Below are 19,921 nucleotides of genomic sequence, written 5' to 3'. Positions count from 1 at the left end.
TTCTGCATAATTATTCCATTAAAACTGACCAGAAAAGTAGTTTTACCATTATTCTAATAAAATACAGAGCATGTAACTGTGGGTTTAAAAATTATTTTTAGTACAAATACACACTATTTAAAAATTTTCTGTCTACTGTTCAAAGCGTAATATACAGCTAAGTGCTTAACCCTCGGGTTGGGAAAATAAAACTAATTCCCTCAGGTTTGACCAACTTCTATTAGTGATACATGAGGAGTAAATTATCATACGGGGGAAAGGTCGCTTCCACTGTGCATTTAGTTTAGCTTTCGCTGGTGAAAGAAATTAGGTATTTTTTCCCAACCCTCCCCAAAATACAAGAATTAATTAACATTAGATTATTAAAATTGATGAATTCTCTTTTTGCTGCCCGTGATTCTCTGAGTGATGTGCACACATGTACACACACGCACGCACACCCACGCACTCGTCGGTACAGACTGGGGCCGGGCCATGGCACGGAGGCATGCCGCGTACCTGCACCGTGGTTATCCCCGGCTCCCGGCCCACCAGGGTCCGGCCGCCCTGCAGCTGCGCGATCCTCGGCTCCTCCACCTTCATGAAATCGGCCACGAGGTCAGTGATGTCGAACTGCCAGTCGGGGCCCAGCATGTAGCTCAGCTGACCCACGTCGGGCGTCTCGGCCACGAACTGGGTGAGGACGCGCACCGTGGCGTGCTGGTACTGCAGGGAGCAGCCCCTGCCCTTCCTCTCCTCGTCCTCCTCGTCCTCGCTCTCACGGGTGGGCCTGGGGCACAAAAGAACCAGGATGAACGTCAGGGTTGATAAGGGGCTTTGCACACTCGTCTTCCAGATTCGATGTGACCCTACGGAATACGCGACATGGTTTTGCTCCCCAGTGGATCTGCCCGCCATCGGTTCCCTCACTGACTGTTCCTTGTCGGTGGCCCCTGTGCACCACACAGACTGCCACCTGCTCAGAGCACAGAAGGCAAGCGCCACCCCCGCCTTCAGGGCCCAGCGCTGTGGGACACTCTGCCCCACACAGGCAGATGCTGCGTCCCCGTCTTGTGTTCTGGAACCCTGCAGTTTGAAACTGTCCCCACCATGGGGGATGTGAGGTCCCAGGTGGGAAGAGCTGCTGGGACCGGTTTCCACTCCCCCAACTCCGCACAGGCCCGGCACCTTCCCCCGGGAGTGACCCCGAGAATGATGCCCCTCTGCTCCCTCCAGGTGTGTGTGAGGGTCACCTTGGTCAAGGTGTGAGCGGGTGAGGACGGCCCCTGGGGGACGGAAGACCGTTGTGATCCATTTGTGTGGGACAGCTTGGCACCAGCTCCGGGATGTATGCGGCCTTCTGTTCCAGACAGGGTGGCTTCCTCTGAGCTCTTGGAGGCCGGGGGGCCCTTTCCCACCTCCCATTCCCCAGCCCCATGGTGCTCAGCACTGAGCAGCTGTGGAGTCCTGCAGGAATCAAGGACACCTGGCTCATGGGTCCTTGCCTGGCTCCACCCTCCTCCCACGGGCCCCAGTCCCTCCTCTCGCCTGGCCTGTGCACAGCCCACCAGAGAAATCCTCCCTGGCTCTGCTATTCCAGAACCTTCAACTCAAGATGAATCTGTCCTGTGTGCTCTGTAAGACAGGACCTTGTTTGGTGACCAGTTGACGACCATCACTGGACAGGGATTGGTGTCAGAGGTGACAGTGGAGTGATTCATATGCATTGAGTCACACCTACTACGTGCTGGGTCCAGCTGGACACGCTCATGTGACCATGAGAGCTGACACAGATGGACCACATCCCACACGCCAACCACATACATTTGACTCCTTTAATCTCCACCCCAAGGAGGGAGGGTGTTTTCTTATCCTGATCTTACCAGTGGGGAAACTAAGGCACAGAGAGGAGAGGTCACTCAGCCCCAGCCACACAGCTAGCCATCTAGAGGTGGGATCCACACCCAGGCCACTGTGCCCCTCCGTGCCCTCTTCCTCTTTATAGCGAACTCCGTTCATCTTCAAAACAGCCACAAAACATGTTCCTATTTCTACACAAAGACACCGAGACTCAGAGTGGATAGTATGTGGTCTAGACAGCTGTGGAGCAGTGAATTTACAGACTTCCATTTGACTTCTGAAACCCACTTTCTTTAAAATAGATCCTTCCGCCTCCCCGAAAGGTCTCATTGGGAAAATAATAGGAAAATTTTTCACCAGCCCCCGTAAAGAAGAACTGTGGGTTTCCCCAAGTGAGGGTTTCTGCTGGTGAGCGAGATGGTTTTGCGTGGCGAAGGGACATAGACATTGGAATGACATTCGGAAAAGTTATTCCCAGTTTACTTTTCAGTCCTTCTGATTACATCACAGGGAATGAAGGTCTCTGGTGCTGGCGGGTCTCTAACGCTTACCCGGCACCTGCTAGCCGACTTACTAGAGACCAACTCACACGGACGAACAGCAGTATCTACTCAGAACGTAATATCAACATTTTCTTTTCTTTGAGTTAATTTTTAGCAGTTGGCCAGTTTTGATAGCGAGGTGAAATGTCCCTTAAATAAATGAATAACACTGAAAAAAGAGCAATATTAAGAATATATTATGGGGAGGCAGTATCAGAAATGTGGTGAATAAAAAAGTTTTAGAAATACTGTATTAATGAAACCGGTCTGTCGTTTTAGGACAGCATTCTAGTATTTAAAAAAAAAAACTTAAATTTTAAGTTAACTAACTAGAAATTCACAGTAAGTTAGAAAACAATGTACGGGGAGGCCCCGTATGCCTGGCACTGCTCCTGCAAGGTTAACGTCTCCCATAACCACAGTCCAATGCCAAGACCCCGAAACGGATGCTGGTACGAACGACAGAGTTTATTCAGAGTTCAACAGTTTAACCAGAACACGTGTGTGTGTGTGTGTGTGTGCGTGTGTGTGTTTCTATGCAGTTCTGTCACCTGAGGATTCATGGAACCATCACGACAATCAGGACACGGAACGCGTCTGTCCCCACGGGGGTGCCGCGGGCTCCTCCTACGTACTCTGCACCATCCCGAACCCACGGCGACCACCAGTCTGCTGTCCGTTTTCCGCATCTTTGTAACAGGACCATACAGGATGTAAGCTCTGAGAATGCTGGCAAGGATGGGGGGTCACGAGGTGATGCATTTGTCGCTGCTGGGAGTGTGAAAGGGGACAGCCTCTCTGGAGAATAGTTCGGGAGCTTCTTTTAAAACTGCCTATGCCCTATTCATACAACCCAACAATCACGGTCTTGGGCACTTTCCCCAGAAGACTCAGGTGCACGCGGAAAGCTGTCCAGGAATGTCGCAGCAGCTCTGTCCGTGACAGTGCCCAGCTGGACACAGCAGGAGCGGCCCCCCGCGGACGGCTGGTTCATCATGCTGAGTGGACACACCCCGGATAACCACTCCACACTACAGGTACGGGGAGTCTCCATACAGCTAACAATGGCGGTGGATCTCAGGGGACTTATGCTGGATGAAAACATGTCCATTTTAAAAGGTTACACACCGTTCGGGACCAGCCGCCAGCTAGAGAAAACTCTGTTTTCAAGGGGTCAACTGACGGGTCAGCCCCACCTGGATAATCCCCACATCTCAAGGTTGATGGATTTAGAATTTTAGTTACACCTGCAAAATCTCTTCCCAGAAGTACCAGATCGGGGTTTGAGTGAATAACGAGGAGATGGGAATCTTGCAGGGTGTCATCTTTAGAATTCTGTCTGCTCCACAATGTGTCACTTCATACTCGGGACAGCTCTCCTCAGTCATATTATCATCTCCATTTATAGATGAAGACACTGAGGAACAGAGAGGTTCATCAACTGGCCCAGGGTCACACAGCTCTCTACGGGGAAGCCAGGGTAAAAACTCAGCGGCTTTATTCTAGAGCCCACAACTTCGCCGCCACCACACCACGCTCCACATATGAAGGCTGACATTTATAAGCAGGGATCTGAGAATGAACAACACAGGGAGGAACAATGGGGAAATAAGGGGGAAAAAATAACTATACCCCATGCTAGGTGCTTCTTAGCAGTGCAACATTATCCTGAATTCCAGCAATGACTCCCTGAGGTGGATACTATTGACAGCTCCGGGACGATTTCCTCACGTCGGAAGGCTAGTAAGTACCCAAGTCAGATCCACCCGAACCCCAACCCCAAACCACCGTGACCCACAGCACATGCTGCTTCCCTGGGGCCTGGGCCGCTAGGGGCCGTCTGCGTCCCGCAGCGATCCGGGTCCCAGGAGCCTGAGACCCCGTGCTCTCTGCGGGACTCACCCCTCTCTCGGCTCCTCACCTTCTGTTGGAGGCCACGGGGATCCTCCAGCCCTTGATCTGGCTCAGCTCCGTGTCTGAGATCTCAATCTGCAGGGGGAGTCTGGGCGCCCAGACGGTGACCTCTAGCTGGGAGGTGAAGTGCTGGTGCGTGAAGTTCACGGTCGTGTCCACTTTGCTCTTCATTTCCTTCCCGTTCACAAAAATGGAATCGCAGTGGTTGGAGACCTTCGGGAGAGGCAGAATCTCGAGATGCGTCAGCAGGAAAACACGGGACACAAGGAGCAGCGAAAGTTCGTGAACTGTGATTTATTAGGACATCAAGACAACCAGAAGAACATGACTCGAACAAAAGGTAATTTGTAGGCACTAATTAGTGACAAATACTGATAAATAGACTCCAGGAAAACCATTTCGTATTACAAAATACTGACAAGCAAGAACATAAACATAATTTAATGGAGTTCTATAACCTTTGTTGCCTCTTTTGTGTGTTTTTTTCTTTACTTCACCTTTTTTATGTACTCAAACCACCACTAATCAAACCCCAGGTGCAACATATTTCATTCTTGCACCATATTTGAAGATGCATAAAAGGTGGCCATATGTTGCTAAAAAAAACCCACTTTATTCAAGCCATAAAGAGGATCTTTTCTGAAAAACCAAGGAAGATTTGCACTAGATTCAAATCTTCGTAGGAAAATACTCATGAAATACGGATACAATTATTTGTGCGCATTAAACTGGGATTATGGAGGGAGCATGTTGTTGTGGGGTTTTGGCTCAGCACGCGGGGCGCCCTTTCAACGCGCCCATGTTAGCCGGCTCGCATCACACGATTCCAGCCTCCATCTCGCCTCCCCTCTTTGGGATAAACCAGTAAAACGTGGGGGACGTCTCTCCTGGGCCATCAGGAAGTGTCATTTAGGAGGTACGTAGGTGGGGGGAGGGAGGGGGCGAGGGTCACTTTGGGTGCAGAGGACACACCAACCAACAGTTCATCACAGAATCACCACTGCGAGGGGCCCACGACCTCACAGTACAGGCGAAGCACGGGGGGCCAGTGATGCGACAAAACTGGCTCAGGTCACACACTGCTTTTAGGGGGGCAAGCCACAAATGAGGACTTACTCTTGACCTTCTCTTCCTCGCCGGGCTTGGTACCCACAGCCCAGACCTCCCCTTCGAGCCCCAGACGTTCACGTCCAGAGCAAGGTCAGGGGTGCCAACTTCCAAACTCCAAAAGCAAACCTCTTTCTTGTTTGAGACAAATTGTCATCCCCTCCCCCCTGCACTCACCCTGAGAAAAAGAGTCCTTGAACATGAATGTGCCCCCAGAAGGAGAAGGAATAGATGCGCCCAGCTATCTTAGAGCGGAATCAAAGACCAAGAGGAAAACGAGCACCAGGACACTGAGCCCTCTCCCCGCGCCTCCAGGCTCCCAGCCACGTCCGCCTGTCCATGTCCCCACGTCTTCAGGCATCTTTAAGGAGAACTGACCAAGGTCACTAATAGGAACATGGGCTGAAATCCCAGGGACACGGACTGGGTAACCCCGGGTCTCAGAGCAATGAATGGGGTGCTGGAGGGCGACTGCGTCAGGCTGGCTCCATGCGCGGGGGGGGGGGGGGGGGGGGGGGCCTGCCCATCCGGTGAGGACTGAGCCGCCCGACGTCTGTGCCCTCCAGGGGCAGGGAGAAGAAACACGCTGAACCGAGCAAATCAGCTCTCTCCCAGGGCGTGCCGGAGGGGCGTGAGTCTGCACAACGGTGCCCAGGATTGTGACGAGAGCAATCAGAACAAGACCTTCAGTTAGAGTGGAAGTGGAATGACGACCATGTTCTTATTTTAAAATCCTGTGATGCGGACACAGTGTCGGGCCCAGCTGCCCTTCCTCGGAAAGGGGGGGGGCACTGGAGCACTCACTGGGAGACAGACACCACGACCCCTGAATGTCGCTGGGCTCAGCAGCAGCTGCAGGCCTCCCTCAAGAGAACAGGGTTCCTCAACGATGGCCGTGCTGCCTTCTCCCCAGCTCAGCCTGGTCCGCACCGGCCCTAGAACGTTCCTGATTACGCCTCCTGCAGTGTAGACCTCAACTCTCCTGCAAAATCCTAGTTTCTCCTTGTCTATTGCTACCCATCCACCCGCACTCCCACTTTAAATCACCTTGAAACACACTCCACCAGTAGGAACACACCTGTTTTGGAAAAACCATGTGGCCCTTTCTGTGCATAGGAAATTTCGGAGCTCGTGTAGACTGAAACCCGCCTCATCTTTCAGGCAATGAGGGATGGCCGAAGTGGAAAAACTTGAATTAAGAATGTAACAAAGTCAGAGGCCTTAGAAATTCATTTTATTTCTTTCTCCTGGGATATGCACACCCTTAAAAAAAAGGTGAACTTTGAGCCCCCCCCCCCACGCACATGCTCCCAGCCAAGGTCAAACACGCCAACGCTCTGTCCTCCTGTGTCAGCCCTCATGCAGAGATGACCAGAGGATGGACATGGGAGGGAACAGGGTAGTGCAGTGTGAGGAGCTCCTGTGCAGGGGCTACCTAGATCAGGTTGGAATCCCCACTCCAGCATGGGGTCGTGGGGTAGCCTCCGGCAAGTCACTTCACACTTCCCAACCTCAGTCTCTCTTTTGTAAAATAAAGAGAATCTTACAGAATGAGTTGATCTTAGGATTTCAGACTATGGTCTATGTGAGATTTGTGCATGTGTGTGTTTCCCCCTGAAGGTTCAGTATTTGCTGGTTCAGTGTCTGCTGTGACTTGACAGAACACGACTTCCACGAATAATGAGAACGGAGACAGTAGGCACCCCCCATTTGGATGGACCCCAGTGCCCACAGCCACCTCTCTTCTCCACGCACAGTCCCCACAAAAACTCTGGGAGGCGGGCATCACGATCCTCATTTCCCCTGCATCGAATCCAGAGTAGAAAACGGAGTGCCACTAGCCCCGGGCTTTGGGGGCATGTGTGCAACGACGCGAGCCCTCAGCCCCTGGCCCCAGGCAACTTCCTCCTCCTGCTCTTATCAGGCCTCTCCAGCGACTTCCTGTGCACACCGCATAAGATCCAAACTCCCAGTGATGGTGTTCAGGCCTGATGACCCGGCTCCTCCTTCTCCAGCCGGGCCTTGCACACACCCCGCCCCGGCACAGGCTCCCTCCTAGGGGTCCTCCTTCTCCCCCGGAGCTCTCCTGGGCTCGTCCCTGTCCCAAGGCCCTTCCAGGATCTGCCTGTGCCTCGGATCTGCTCGTTGTCCAGGTCTGCGGAAACTGGCTGCCTACTGGCCATCCAACCACACGCCAGCCCTTCTGCCCCAACATAGCACACCTTTCTTTCCAACATGACTGAGATTTACTCGGAAAACCCACCGCCCCCATCCACCAGGGGCCCCGCCAAGTCAGTCATCCTACCCCACTCTCCTTGCCAGTGATTGGCCTAGGGAAGACCGTGTGACACAGTTCCGGCCAATGAGGTTCAGTCTACCCCACTCTCCTTGCCGGTCATTGGCTTAGGGAAGACCGTGTGACACAGTTCCGGCCAATGAGATTCAGTCTACCTCACTCTCCTTGCCAGTCATTGGCTTAGGGAAGACCGTGTGACACAGTTCCGGCCAATGAGGTTCAGTCTACCTCACTCTCCTTGCCAGTCATTGGCTTAGGGAAGACCGTGTGACACAGTTCCGGCCAATGAGGTGTGAAGCTCACTGGACACCCGGAAGGGTCTCCTTGCTCTGAGATGCACAGGAAGCTGCCGTCCTTCTCCTACTGGATGTTGTCACCGGCAGATGACAACAGGGACTGCAGCAGTGATCTCAGAGCCGTGAGGGAGCTGGCCGTGGACCAGGCTGACGCTGCGAGCATGGAAGAACAGAAGGGCAGAAGGAGCCCCATCCTCCGGGCCGTGATGGACCGCCGGACCAGCCCACTTGTAGCCACCACCCCGCCCGCCTTCTTATCCAGGTGATTTACTTTCTCTTGTTGTTCAAGCCGTTTGGTCCATGGGTGTTTGTTACTTGCCACCAAAAGCAGCATAAATTTTATAGGACAGCTGGGATGTCACTCGGTCGAGGGCGTTCCTTGAGTCATTTCTAATTTAAACTTGGCACTCCCTCACCTGGTCACTCTGCATCCTCAGTAGTCTGTTTTCCTCTGATTTACTGTGTGCTCCTGTGTAGACTACAGTCACGCCATGTCCGTAGTGTCTACAGCATATCACAACATTCATACCGCCAACGTCACATGGCTTACCCCGTATCGTCTACACTAGATTGCCGTACCTACGCGCCGCTGTACAATTTACCTTTCAATACTTGGCACCATCTGAATGCTCCTGCTTATTTTCTCGTTCTTATCTCTTCCCCCATCTGGAGGTGATCTGCTTGACAACATGGACCTGTCCCCTCTAACTGCTGGGTCTCCGCATCTAGCGCGGTGCAAGGCACACTGAGGTGTTCGACACACACTCAATGGGAAGAGGTCTCAAGGGTTTCATCTGGGTGCCCTCACGAGAAGCACACCTGAGTAGGAAGGGGAGGAGGAGCCTTAGACGTGGTCATCGTGTCAACAGCATTCAGACAGAAGAGGAGGCAGACCAGGGGGAGAAACAGAGCAAAGCTCGGGAAGTCGCAGGTCAAAGAGCTGATACATTGGATTCCCAGTATGAATGTGGCCTTTTGGCTACGAACTGAGATCTCTGCGTCATGTCACACGTGTGTGTGCGTGTGTGTGTGTGTCTCGGGAGGGGACAGGAAGACACGACGGCAAGGTAAAAATCAGTCAGCCTCCCACCTCTCATCTAAGTGATACCTTCAGGGCTCTCTGAGCCCCAAAAGGAGCATCAAACACCAAATGCTGTGGATCCTAATCTGAGAAGAGCTGAGGACAGGAAGGTGGACGTTGGAAGCAGAAGACCCCCCCCCATGTTACCGTGTGAGCATGTGCGAGATGGCTTCTAAGTGTCACCCTGGGAGGGCTGCCTCCAGAGGTCAATATTTCACTGTCAAATTATACTTTCGCAGCTACATTACCTCAGAGTAATAGAGGAAAATACAGGCTCTCCAGATGGAAACAGGTTTCCTTGGGGGTCCCGTAAGATGTACCATTTACTTCATTTTCTATTTAAAAAAGAGCAAGAATTGAGTCTGTGTATCGGCCGCCCTCTGAGTTTGCCACACCCATGATCCGTCTGTCTGCCCTGACAGAAAGTGGACTGCACGTAAGGCTCCACTGGCGACTCCTCCCCCACCCCAAGAAAGTGCTAGAAGGGAAAAAAGCTACACAGTCAGATGGTATGTTTCCCACAATGCACACACACACACAAAATGCTGAAGTCCCATATTAAGATCGGCGAAAAGAAACTAAGAAAAACCACCTTGGCTATTCGACTGTCACCTGGATCAACCACTTTGTATTTATCACCACGTTCAGCAAAACGCCACGTGTGCGAGGAGCAGCAGGTACTCACATATATTTATTTTGCCTTGAGTTTGTACACTGCCAAGAACTACAAAAAGGAATAAAAGCTCTCACGTACTGGTGCTTACTACGCACTTAGCACGCATTGCTTCTAAGATTATATATGGAAGTATACCCATTACAGCCTCCAAATACTCCACATTAGGTGTTTTGTCCCCGTAACATGGATGGGGAGACTGAGGCCCAGGAGAGGCTGCTTGTCCAGGGATCAGAGCTGGTGAAGGGCAGGGTAGGGTAGGGGTTCGCACTCGGCCCCTCTGAATCAGCGTTACCACCTCAGTGCAGTCCGCACAAGGAGAAGACACAGCCCCGCCCCCAAAGGACTTGACTGGGAAAAGCAAGACCTAGATACACACGCCAGGATTTTGTGTCCGCCTTACTGAGGTCTACTTCGTGTGCCGTGTCTGCATGAAGGTACACTGGGAGGGGTCTGCAGTGCACACGGCCATGAAACCATGACCACACTCAGACACAGGACATTCCCAACATCCAGAAGACCCCTTGCGCCTCTTTTTGTCCACTGCTCCCCCTGCCCCTGCGTCAGGCACCATGGACGTGCTCTGCGTCGCTAAGCATTAGGTACGGATTAGTTCATACTGACCTGGTCCTTAGTCCTCAAGGCCAGGGAGTGGGAACAAGGATAACACTTGGTGTCCCAGGCAGGGGGCCAGAGACCAGGGCCCTCAGTCAAAGGCTTCCCTCATGACATATGAACGTCACTCCCCATCCTCCGGGGCCAGACTCTACACCTGTGAACCCAGGGGCACTAAGCCTTCCAGCTCTGACAGTCACTGCTGTCATTGGGACGACGCAGAGACAAGCTCAGGGCCGCGGCATATTCTGATGTAACATCACTTTTCTCTGCCTGAGATCCCTCATCTGCAAAATAAGAATAAGTCATCCATTCATTTAACAAGTGTTTTGTTAATGTCATCTGAGACCCGGGAACTGTCCTGGGTGCTGGGGAGGGAGAGACAGACAAGCCAAGCAGCATGTGCAGACAGAGGGCACATCGAGTCACTAGGTGGGTTTGAAAGGAAGCTGGAGCAGGTGTGACCACAGGCAGTGGTGACGGAGGGCCCCTCTCAGAATGGGCAGGGAGGCCCCCCTGAACAACTAGCATCCGAGCAGAGACCTAAATGCGGTGAGGAGTGAGTCATGAGGACATGCACATCTCTGAAAGCGGAGGAAACAGGAAGCGCAAAGGCCCCGGGATGAACTTTTTTGCCACATTTAGGGACCAAAAAAAGAGGGCAGGTGGGCACAAAGGTAGCAGGGGGGATGGATTTTACCACCACGTGAGGACAATGAGAAGCTGAGGAGTCTGGAGTAAGGAAGTGGCATGTTCGGACAGAGTTAACAGGAAACCTCTAGCAGGATCACAAGAAGGGGATGCCACGTGGGGTCCACCAAGCCGGTCCAACAGCGACAAGAGGGTGGTGCTGGCCAGGGTGGGAGGGAGGAGTCAGTGAGAAGTGGCCCGATTCGGGGTATATTCTGCAGGTCGCCCTGGGCAGGATCAGCTACTGGAAACGAGGCTAACTGTGAGAGAGACAAAGAAGCCATGGGTTTTGGTCTGAGAACCCAGACGAGTGGCACTGTCATCCCTGAGATGAGGGAAGGTTGCAGGAAAGGCAGACCTGGCGAGGAGAGAAAGGATCTGGAGTTTGGGTTTGAAAATATTAAATCTGAAATGCTTATTAGACATTCAGATGAAGATGCAAAGTGAGAAGTTGGAGCCCCGAGTTTAGAGCTCATGAGAGAGAGTCAGGCTGCAGAACTCACAGTACCTGGAGCCAGGAGACTGAGTACTACCCCACGTGGAGGCCTCGAGCATGCCAACGCTTAGAGGTCACGAATTGAATGACCAAGTAAAGGACACTGAACACACGGGGCCAGTTTGTGACGAAGGAAAGGCACAGGAGAGAAGGGGTCTCAGCAGGTAAGTAATGGAGGTACTTGGAGAAGGGGGAGGGGACTGATTATCGGTGCCGCCGGGAAGTCAAGTGAGGCGTGGACGGAAACCTGACCACTGGCATCAGCCACGCAGGACATCCTGGAGACCCTGACATGGGGCGCTAGGGAGCAGAAGAGGCAAACACCTGATGGGGGCGGGCTCAAGACCGAATGGGACTACAGAAAGCGTATTTAAGGAGGTTTGCCATAAAGGGGCGGGAGACACTGGATGAGAACACCTGTTCTAAGTGTGAAATAGGATGAACCACAAAATTCACTCAGCCTGGCACGTGGTGGGTGCTGAAAAGTAACACACATCACAATTTCACTGACAGTAACGGCAGAGTGAGTGAGTTCGGTTGCCACCCTGAACTTCACCGCGTCTGCTGGCGAGTTGGCCACAGACTGGTACGGTGGTCAGACAGCGAGTGTCTGTGGGTGCCAACAGTCTGTCCAGCTCAGATGGCCAGTTTTCCCAGCATTCTCAGCTTGAACCAAGCATCCCCTCAGCCCCGCACCAAACCCACCAAATACCCACTATGAGTGTGGATACTGGGGTCAGGGAAGAAACTCATTGCCTGACCACCTGGAGCTCACGGCTAAAAACAAGCAAACAGAATCAACATTTTCTGAGTGAGCACCAAATGTCAGTCGCTGATAGAAAGCTGCGCCGGAATGCTCCTGCACCCCTGACCAGTACCTGTCGCGTCACAAGACGAAAACAGACCTCGTCAGGGAGGCTTTTCAATCCAGTCGCCAAGATAGGGAACAGGACAAAATCACAGACAGAAGTGAAGGTTAATGGTTGGCACTGTGGGGGCAACACGGAGCGAAGGCTTCTTCAGAAGTCAGCAGTAGTCAGGGAACGTCTCCCAGGCCCAAAGGCGGGGATCCGTGTGGACGTCTCTTACACATGTAGGACTTCTCTCGTCCCCCCACCAGCTGCACGGTGGTTAGAGAGGAGGGAGGAAGACAGGAAAAGCAGGGGGAAACAGGGGTACTTCTTTAAAGATGAAACCTCACAATCCTGCATTTTCAATGTATGAAACACTATGACATCTGAGATTCTCAGCTGCTGAGTGCGGCAGATTTCAAGACTGTCTCCAGTAACTGCACCCTTATCCTTTGCCACGTGACTTTGCTGCTTCTCCCACCGGACAACACAAAATACACTTTCTTACTTCTATAATGTTGGGTTTGGGCAAATGACTTGCTTTGTACAGAATTTTTTTTTAAGATTTATTTATCTATTTTAGAGAAAGAGAGATTGAGAGAGAGAGCAGCGACACAAGCAGGAAGGGCAGAGGGAAAGAAAGAATCCCAAGCAGACTCCATGCTGAGTGCGGAGCCTGAAATGGGGCTGGATCTCAGGATCCTGACCATGACTTGAGCTGAAACCAAGAGCCAGACACTTAACTGACTGAGCCATCCAGGCCCCACTGAACAGGATTTTTAGCAAAAATGTCACAATAAAACACTTAAAACATAGTTAAAAGACTGGGTTTGCCCTCTTGGTGTTTGCAGCCTTGATGAGCTGAGCCCCAGAAGACCTGAAGACTCACGAGAAATGACAAAGTGCTTGTGGTGGCCTGTGATTGAGATACGGGGCCTGTTTGTTACACAGTTATAACTAACTGATGCACTTGATGATGATGTGTTGTGAATCACACCCACAGCAGAAAATACAGCTTACATTATGACCAACACACAAAGATGGACAGAAAGTACGGACAGAAGCTAAAGTTTCATGAAAAACTACTTACCCTCACTACATAAGTCACTCTGAATTTTCTATCCTGTTCTGTTCCATCCCATTCTATTCACTCCTCTCAATGCCAATCCACTCTGAGCCATCCCATGCCATCACTTTTTACAAAATGCTGGTGAGAGCCCATTAAACGTGGCCCTTAATTTGAAAAATCCTGCACTTGAGCATTGTGGGAAAGTTATTCTTTATCCCATTTTACAGGTGAAGAAACTAAGGCTCAGTTAGGTCACCAGGTTAGTCGTGGAGAGGGACAGCTGGCGTTCCAAGCTGTGTGCTGCCCCAGTAGTCTCCTGTTTCATTGGTTAAGTAGTAACCAATGGTTACTGTGGTAACCTCCGATCTTCTCTCTCAGTTTAGTTTGTTCTTGGTTTTTACTTAAAGTATTCTTAAAATAAGGTGACTGGGTTATTCTCTGCTGAATAAAAATCAGACAGAATCAAGTCAGCCAGGTCCCAGTTTCAATTCAGAGATGTAGAAGGCTGCAAAGAGCATTCCTCCCACCTTTATCAAACTGCAGAGTTAAAACATCTTAGACCCATCAGAGAACGGAGCTGTGGGGCTCCAGACGACCCTGGAATCCGGAGAAAGACGCATGCCCGCAGGGAGAAAGGGAGCGTGAGCATATGCTCTTCCCTGGGGCAGACGCTGCTGGATGCCACGTAAGCCAGTGAAAGGAATCCGGGTGAAAATCTTTTCAGACTTGCCAGAGACCAAGTACAGGCTGCTGTGAGGTGGGGGAAGGCCCTTGGGTCTGAACATGTAGGGGAGTCTGTACCCCCTTGTGAGCTCTGTGAGTCCCATCAGGCACTTGGGACGGAAGACAGGAGAATGGCCGGAGACAGCTTCCCTCGGGGGCCACTCTGCACAGTGCCCTGTGAACAAGGCTCTTCTGTTCAGGAAGAAGCATGATGACACTGCCACTTTGGGCACTAGTGGAATCCGCTGCATCTAAAGGAAGCAGTTGGCGTTCAGTTTAAGCTACTTCATTAAAAAGTCCTGCATTATTCTGGTGAACAGCCATGTGCTCAGACTGAAAGGAATACAACAAGAATCTCTAGGACCTAACATGCACCTGTCCCCAGCGGGTCCTCAGATGATGCTGGGCTCTCGAGAATCAGATGCACCCACCTCTCTGACATAATCGTCTACCCCTTCCCCTCGGTAAGGAAGCCTTAACATGTCACCGTGGTCATCTTTGCTGTCCCTAGAACACTACTGAACTATGCTCCAGAACACTGTGTGGCTGTGAGAAGCACAGCCTGAGTCATAGCTCCCTCCTCTGTGATGTCATTTGGCCTCACTTGGCACAAACCTAGCATTTGCATATAAAATATATCTTTCTTTTCTCAGTGACCTGTGCGAATGGCAGTTGGGTTCCCAAGTTAACGGACGTAAAATTGCACCCAGCCAATATTATACACGAAGATCTCTGTTTTCGTTGATAAGGCATAGCATTTATGATTTTTAACACAAAAATATGTACAATAACACGTAGGTATGTGAGTGCTCCGTATAACTGACATGTAGCACGCAGCGGCAGAGGTGCGTGGTGTCTGCAAGTCAGTGCATTACTTCTCTCTGCTCTGAGCACTTGAGTGATGCCAGGACTCCAGCATGTCGGCTCCGCCGGTTGCTGTCACTGCCTACACCTTCTGTAAAGATATCTCAGTCCCTCCAGCATTTCATGGGTCAAGGGTTGCTCTGTGGCCTCAACACATGCTTCAGCGTCTTCCCGAAGGGGGAGAGGTCAAGGAAGCCATCACGACCCACTTGCCCGGCCCCCAGAACGAGGCACCACGCGTCTTTGACAATGGTGGGCCGGTGCTTACGGCACACTGTGCCGCTGGGTCCCCACTTACACGTTACCAGGCAGAGCAGCACACAGCCAAATGACCAGACGCACCATTCCTACCTATAGATGTGCACGTACGTATGTCAGTGTGAGTACGTGATGTCGTGGGCCAAATGCATATAGTTGAATCGTTAAGAGTTAAATAACCATGTGATGCAGCCCGAGCCCTCTGGGTCCCTAGTGTGGTCATGAAGACAAATGCAACGTCAGAACCGAAATCAAGTAGCAACATCGGCATCTACAATGGTACAAGTTGCTTAATGTTCTTTAGACTATCAGAAAAAATAAATATGCAAAGTCAATGAATTCTCCTAGAGCACTCAAGGAGAAAACGTCCGCGGACTCTGGCTACAGGAACCTGTATCCATCTTTTGTATCTTCATATGCTAAGACTTACCCTAGTCACGCTTACTTCTCTGCTCCTCCTAGATTGTAAGGTACATCTTTTGAGGACAAGCATGTGGCCCTACTTGATTTTCTGCAACCAGGATCATGGCCTGGGGCCTGGGGCCTTGCAGACACGCGAGAACTGTGCAGGGCCTTGAGAGACAGAGTGGGCTGCTCAGGTTTGCGCAGCCAGTGGCTGCGGGCTGTGAGCCCCTCCGCACCCTCTCAGCCAACAAGCCCTCAGCAGCTCCGCCAGTCCCGCCAAGGCCCCTGCCCTCAGGAGACTCCCCAAGTCTGCCTTTCCAGGCCTGACCACAACTTTGCACGCAGTCACATTTCTTTTCAGCCAGTCTGGCTTCCCGAGCTGGACAGTGCCTGGGAGGCGCGCTTTCCTCATGACTCCAGAGTGGTCAGTCCAGAGACAAACCGTACCTGCCTGGCTCTCCAGGCCTCTCAGCAAGTGCACACCTCGGGGCCAGTGTGGGCAGAACAGAGGCCGCTGAGCTTCTGTCCTTTCCCACCTAACACACACCTTCATTTCAGAACCCCGAGGTTCTGATGCTGAAAGAGACCTCGGAGACTGTTCGATGACACCCCACACCGAGACGCAGCCTGGGGGGTGGGGGGAGGGACGAGTCTGTCTTAAAGGCACAGAGAATTCACACGAGTCTGGGGTTCAAACCTCAGGCCCAGCTAGGGGCCAGGGATGACATATGGTGGGTTCTGGGCAGAACTGCAAGGGCACCAAATGGGTCCAGCCCTGGAGGAGGCCCGCCTGAGCAAGGAGACTGATCGATCGAACAATCACCTGCAGGGTGGTCAGGCCTCCCTGGTTTCGGTCCACTTGAACTACAAGGAGGGGCTGCTGGTCACGTGCAGTTGAGGAGCCCAGGACATCTCCTGCACAGGAGGGCCCCCTAACGCCCCCTCTTGTCCGACCTCATCTCCTGCTCAGTGCAGAGCACAGTTCCTGCATTCTGCTTGCTGGGCCACGTCCATGCAGAAATAAGAGAATTCTGGTCCTTTCACACTAGGAGAAAAAACTCTGTCCAAATCATATTCAGCGAAGTTTGAGCCTACCCTCACAAAGTGCTTCCAAAACTTTCCTTGCCCCTTAAAATAACAAAACTACACGAGCAAATTCGGCCCAAGATGATGATTTGTCGTAAAGTTTAGCATACGCTTATCTGCGGAATGTTTTCATGTGAGCATCTCATCCCTTGACATTGGGAGATTTTAAAAGCACCACCAACGCTTGTTAGCTTAGGAAAAGATCCAAGCCCTTCGTATTCATCAAACGGTGCCCCAGAAGGGATCAGGAGCTGTTTATCTGGTTAAAGCCCAGCATATGGCGCTGCCCGGCTCGCCGTGCCCGCCCAATTGCGCTCACCGGGCCTGCTGCACAGAGACGCTCGTAATGAGGTTCCATTGGCACGGATGTCAGAGTCACAGGCTTAGGTGTTCGGAGTTTGCACATAAATTAGTCCCATAAAAGGAAAGCATTTTGGCAGCATAAGCATATTCTCAGGGGAAAGAGAGGGTTCATGCTTTCCAAACTTATTTTGAAAGCACTTAGGAACATTTCTTTTAGAGAAGAAACTTTTCTATAAAAGAACTGTGAATTATGAACTCTGGGTATACAAACTGGCAGCGGAGAGATTTCATCTCTGAGACTCCAGGCGAAGGGAAGACATGAATACACATGATGGTCCTAGCCACCAGTTGCTGCAAGACCGGAATGTAGGAGAGAGGGTCACGAAAGATCCGAGCCAGGAGGCACCGTGGGAGACCAGATGCGCTCACAGCTGCCGGGAGAGGGCGGGGCGGCCTGAGTCGTACTCCCAGTGACCAGCTCCAGGGAGCCCGGCCCCGCTGCTGGTCATGGGGCTTAGCAAGCAGTGCCTCGCAACACGGCGTCACCGGATGCTCCCCGATGGTGTCTGCATCCATGCCAGCATGGCCCGGGCTACATGAAATTCTGCTCTGCCCAGCCTGAGAAGTAGCCCCGCGGTGAAATTCGAACAGTTCTTACGTTAAATGACTCAGCTCTGTGGAAACCCCTACTTACACTGGTGGCACATAAATGCAATTGCACCTCGTACGTTGTTCTATTTCTCACCTAACAGCTAACTGGCCTAATGCATTTACACTAGAATTCCATTCAGCCACACAGTTAGACCCTATTTTTCCCCGCACGATTGGCCTGGGGTGGGGCTTCAGGGTGTTGGCTCAACAACCAAACCCCTCCCACGCCAGGAAGGTGACACAAAAGAGGAAGAGGGGGTCTGCTCTTGGAGACTGTGGCAAACTCAAGGGAGACCCCCAAGCCCCACACAAAGGGGACAGCTCTACTCACTGGCCTGCCACTGCCATGCAGGAACCCTGGGGCTGTGTCCAGAGATCCAACTTTGCAAGAGAAACAGGAAATCCAGGGTTTTGGTGAAATTGACTAATTTTTGAATGTTGGCATCTAAGTATATATATTTTATAAAGAACTTTCCTGGCCAAACAGAGCATGTCTTGAGGGCTATATTGCCTCAAAGCCTGTCATTTTATGGCCTCTGGCCTAAGGACATCCTGATAGACAGCTGACCCTTGAACGATACAGGTTTGAACTGCATGGGGCCACCCACATGTGGATTTTTTCCCCATAAATACAGTATGTACTGTGAAAGTATTTTCTCTTCCTTATGATTTTCTTAATAACATCTTATTTTCTCTGGAGTATTTTATTGTGAAAATAAAGTATAGGATACATAGAACATACAAAATATGGTTCATTGACTGTTTACATTATTGGTGAGGCTTCCCGCCAACAGCAGGCTGTTAGTAGTTAAGTTTTGGGGGAGTCAGAATTATACATGGATTCTTGATTGTGCAGGGTGTGGGGGTACTTGGCACCCCTGACCCCTGTGTTGTTCAAGCGTCAACGGAATATGATAGGATGTCAGTGCTGCAGCACAGAAGGGTTTGGTTTGGTTTTGTTTTCCATGCAACACATCGAACGTTGAGGTCCATGCATGGCCCCAATAGCACCACACGCTTCAACGCTTACTAAACCCTTTCTTAGCTCCCCAGATTCTACCAGAAATAGGAAACAGGTTCATCTCACTTGCCGATGCAAATCGGCTCACAGTGGCTGCTCTAGGGAGCTCTGTCTTGGGAAGGAACCTGGGCTCTAACAGAAGGAGTGCTGGGATTGATTAGTGATGTCTACATGGGCACAGGCAAGGAAGTGGTAACCCAGCACAGGTTTTACTTATTCTGTATTCTTTACATCATATTTATGAAACCAAAATTCATTTGCGCAGTGCGCTTGACCAAAGTCCTTTCTGCCCGAACCAGGACCAAGTGCAAGCACTGGAATTCAGAGCTGGAAAATCCCACAAGATTCCCAGTATTGTTTTGTCACTCAAGGAGGCTGTCCAGGAAGGCATATGAGAAACCAGCAGTCCCCAGGAATGACCTTCAGATGCACAGACTATCTCCACACACGGCCGTCTACTGCTCTTTGCATAACTGTGCTCGAAGGAAAAGAAGTCGGAGTGTGACCCGAATATTTATTAAATGTTAGACACAAAGGATGTCAGGAACTCGTTCATTTATTCCTCTCTCTCTTCTTGGGAACGTACTCCCTCGGGAGTGATACGCTTGGAACCCTTGATGATGGAAAGTGCTCAGCTGTCTGGAGCAAGGAGGGATGACTTTATTAGGGCAATCACTTGGGGCTGAGGTCTTTAATTTTTAAAAAGAGCCTGTTATGCTAAGCTTTAGAAGTGGTCAAATATACACAGCACATTTGGGATGGGGGCTCTTTAGAAGGCTAACCCAACGCCGCAGGGGTAACAGAAGTCAACAGAAGTGCTTTGAAATCTGAGATTTTCTTTTAGCATTTCAAGTTCAACCTTAAATGTCTCCATGGCAAATTAATCCAAGAGCAGTTTAGAAGATGTAATCAGTAAAGAATGAATATATTGATTGTACGAATATAAATGATCTCTTACTGCTGGAAATCCATGCTTCTTGAAAATGGAAGAGATAAGAGTCCATTTGTGTAACAGGCGGCTGCATGAGCCACTCCATCCACTCTGAGAAATCCTGTTCCCTGTTTTCAGCTGAGACAGAATTGATACTTCCAGCAGCTGCAAAAAGCAGCATTACTCTCTGAAAGTCCATATTGACCTGGC

General features: G+C 51.1%; 1 protein-coding gene across 1 annotated transcript in view; it reads right to left on the bottom strand.

Moving 5' to 3' along the window:
• The window catches only part of TMEM132B (transmembrane protein 132B), a 359,857-nt gene that overhangs the window by 10,429 nt on the left and 329,507 nt on the right, over positions 1-19,921 (bottom strand). Inside the window, exons 6-7 of the mRNA XM_045779135.2 lie at positions 4,303-4,508; positions 499-769 (exon numbers count right to left, since the gene is read on the bottom strand). Of these exons, the coding sequence (XP_045635091.2) occupies positions 499-769; positions 4,303-4,508 (477 nt within the window). The remainder of the gene's footprint in view (positions 1-498; positions 770-4,302; positions 4,509-19,921) is intronic.

This window comes from Ursus americanus, chromosome 30 (assembly GCF_024610735.1).
Source record: "Ursus americanus isolate L20-20 chromosome 30, mUrsAme1.1.p, whole genome shotgun sequence".
NCBI classification, from domain to species: Eukaryota; Metazoa; Chordata; class Mammalia; order Carnivora; family Ursidae; genus Ursus; species Ursus americanus.
Note: the sequence above shows the minus strand (reverse complement) of the source record. Positions and strands in the feature narration are given on the sequence as shown.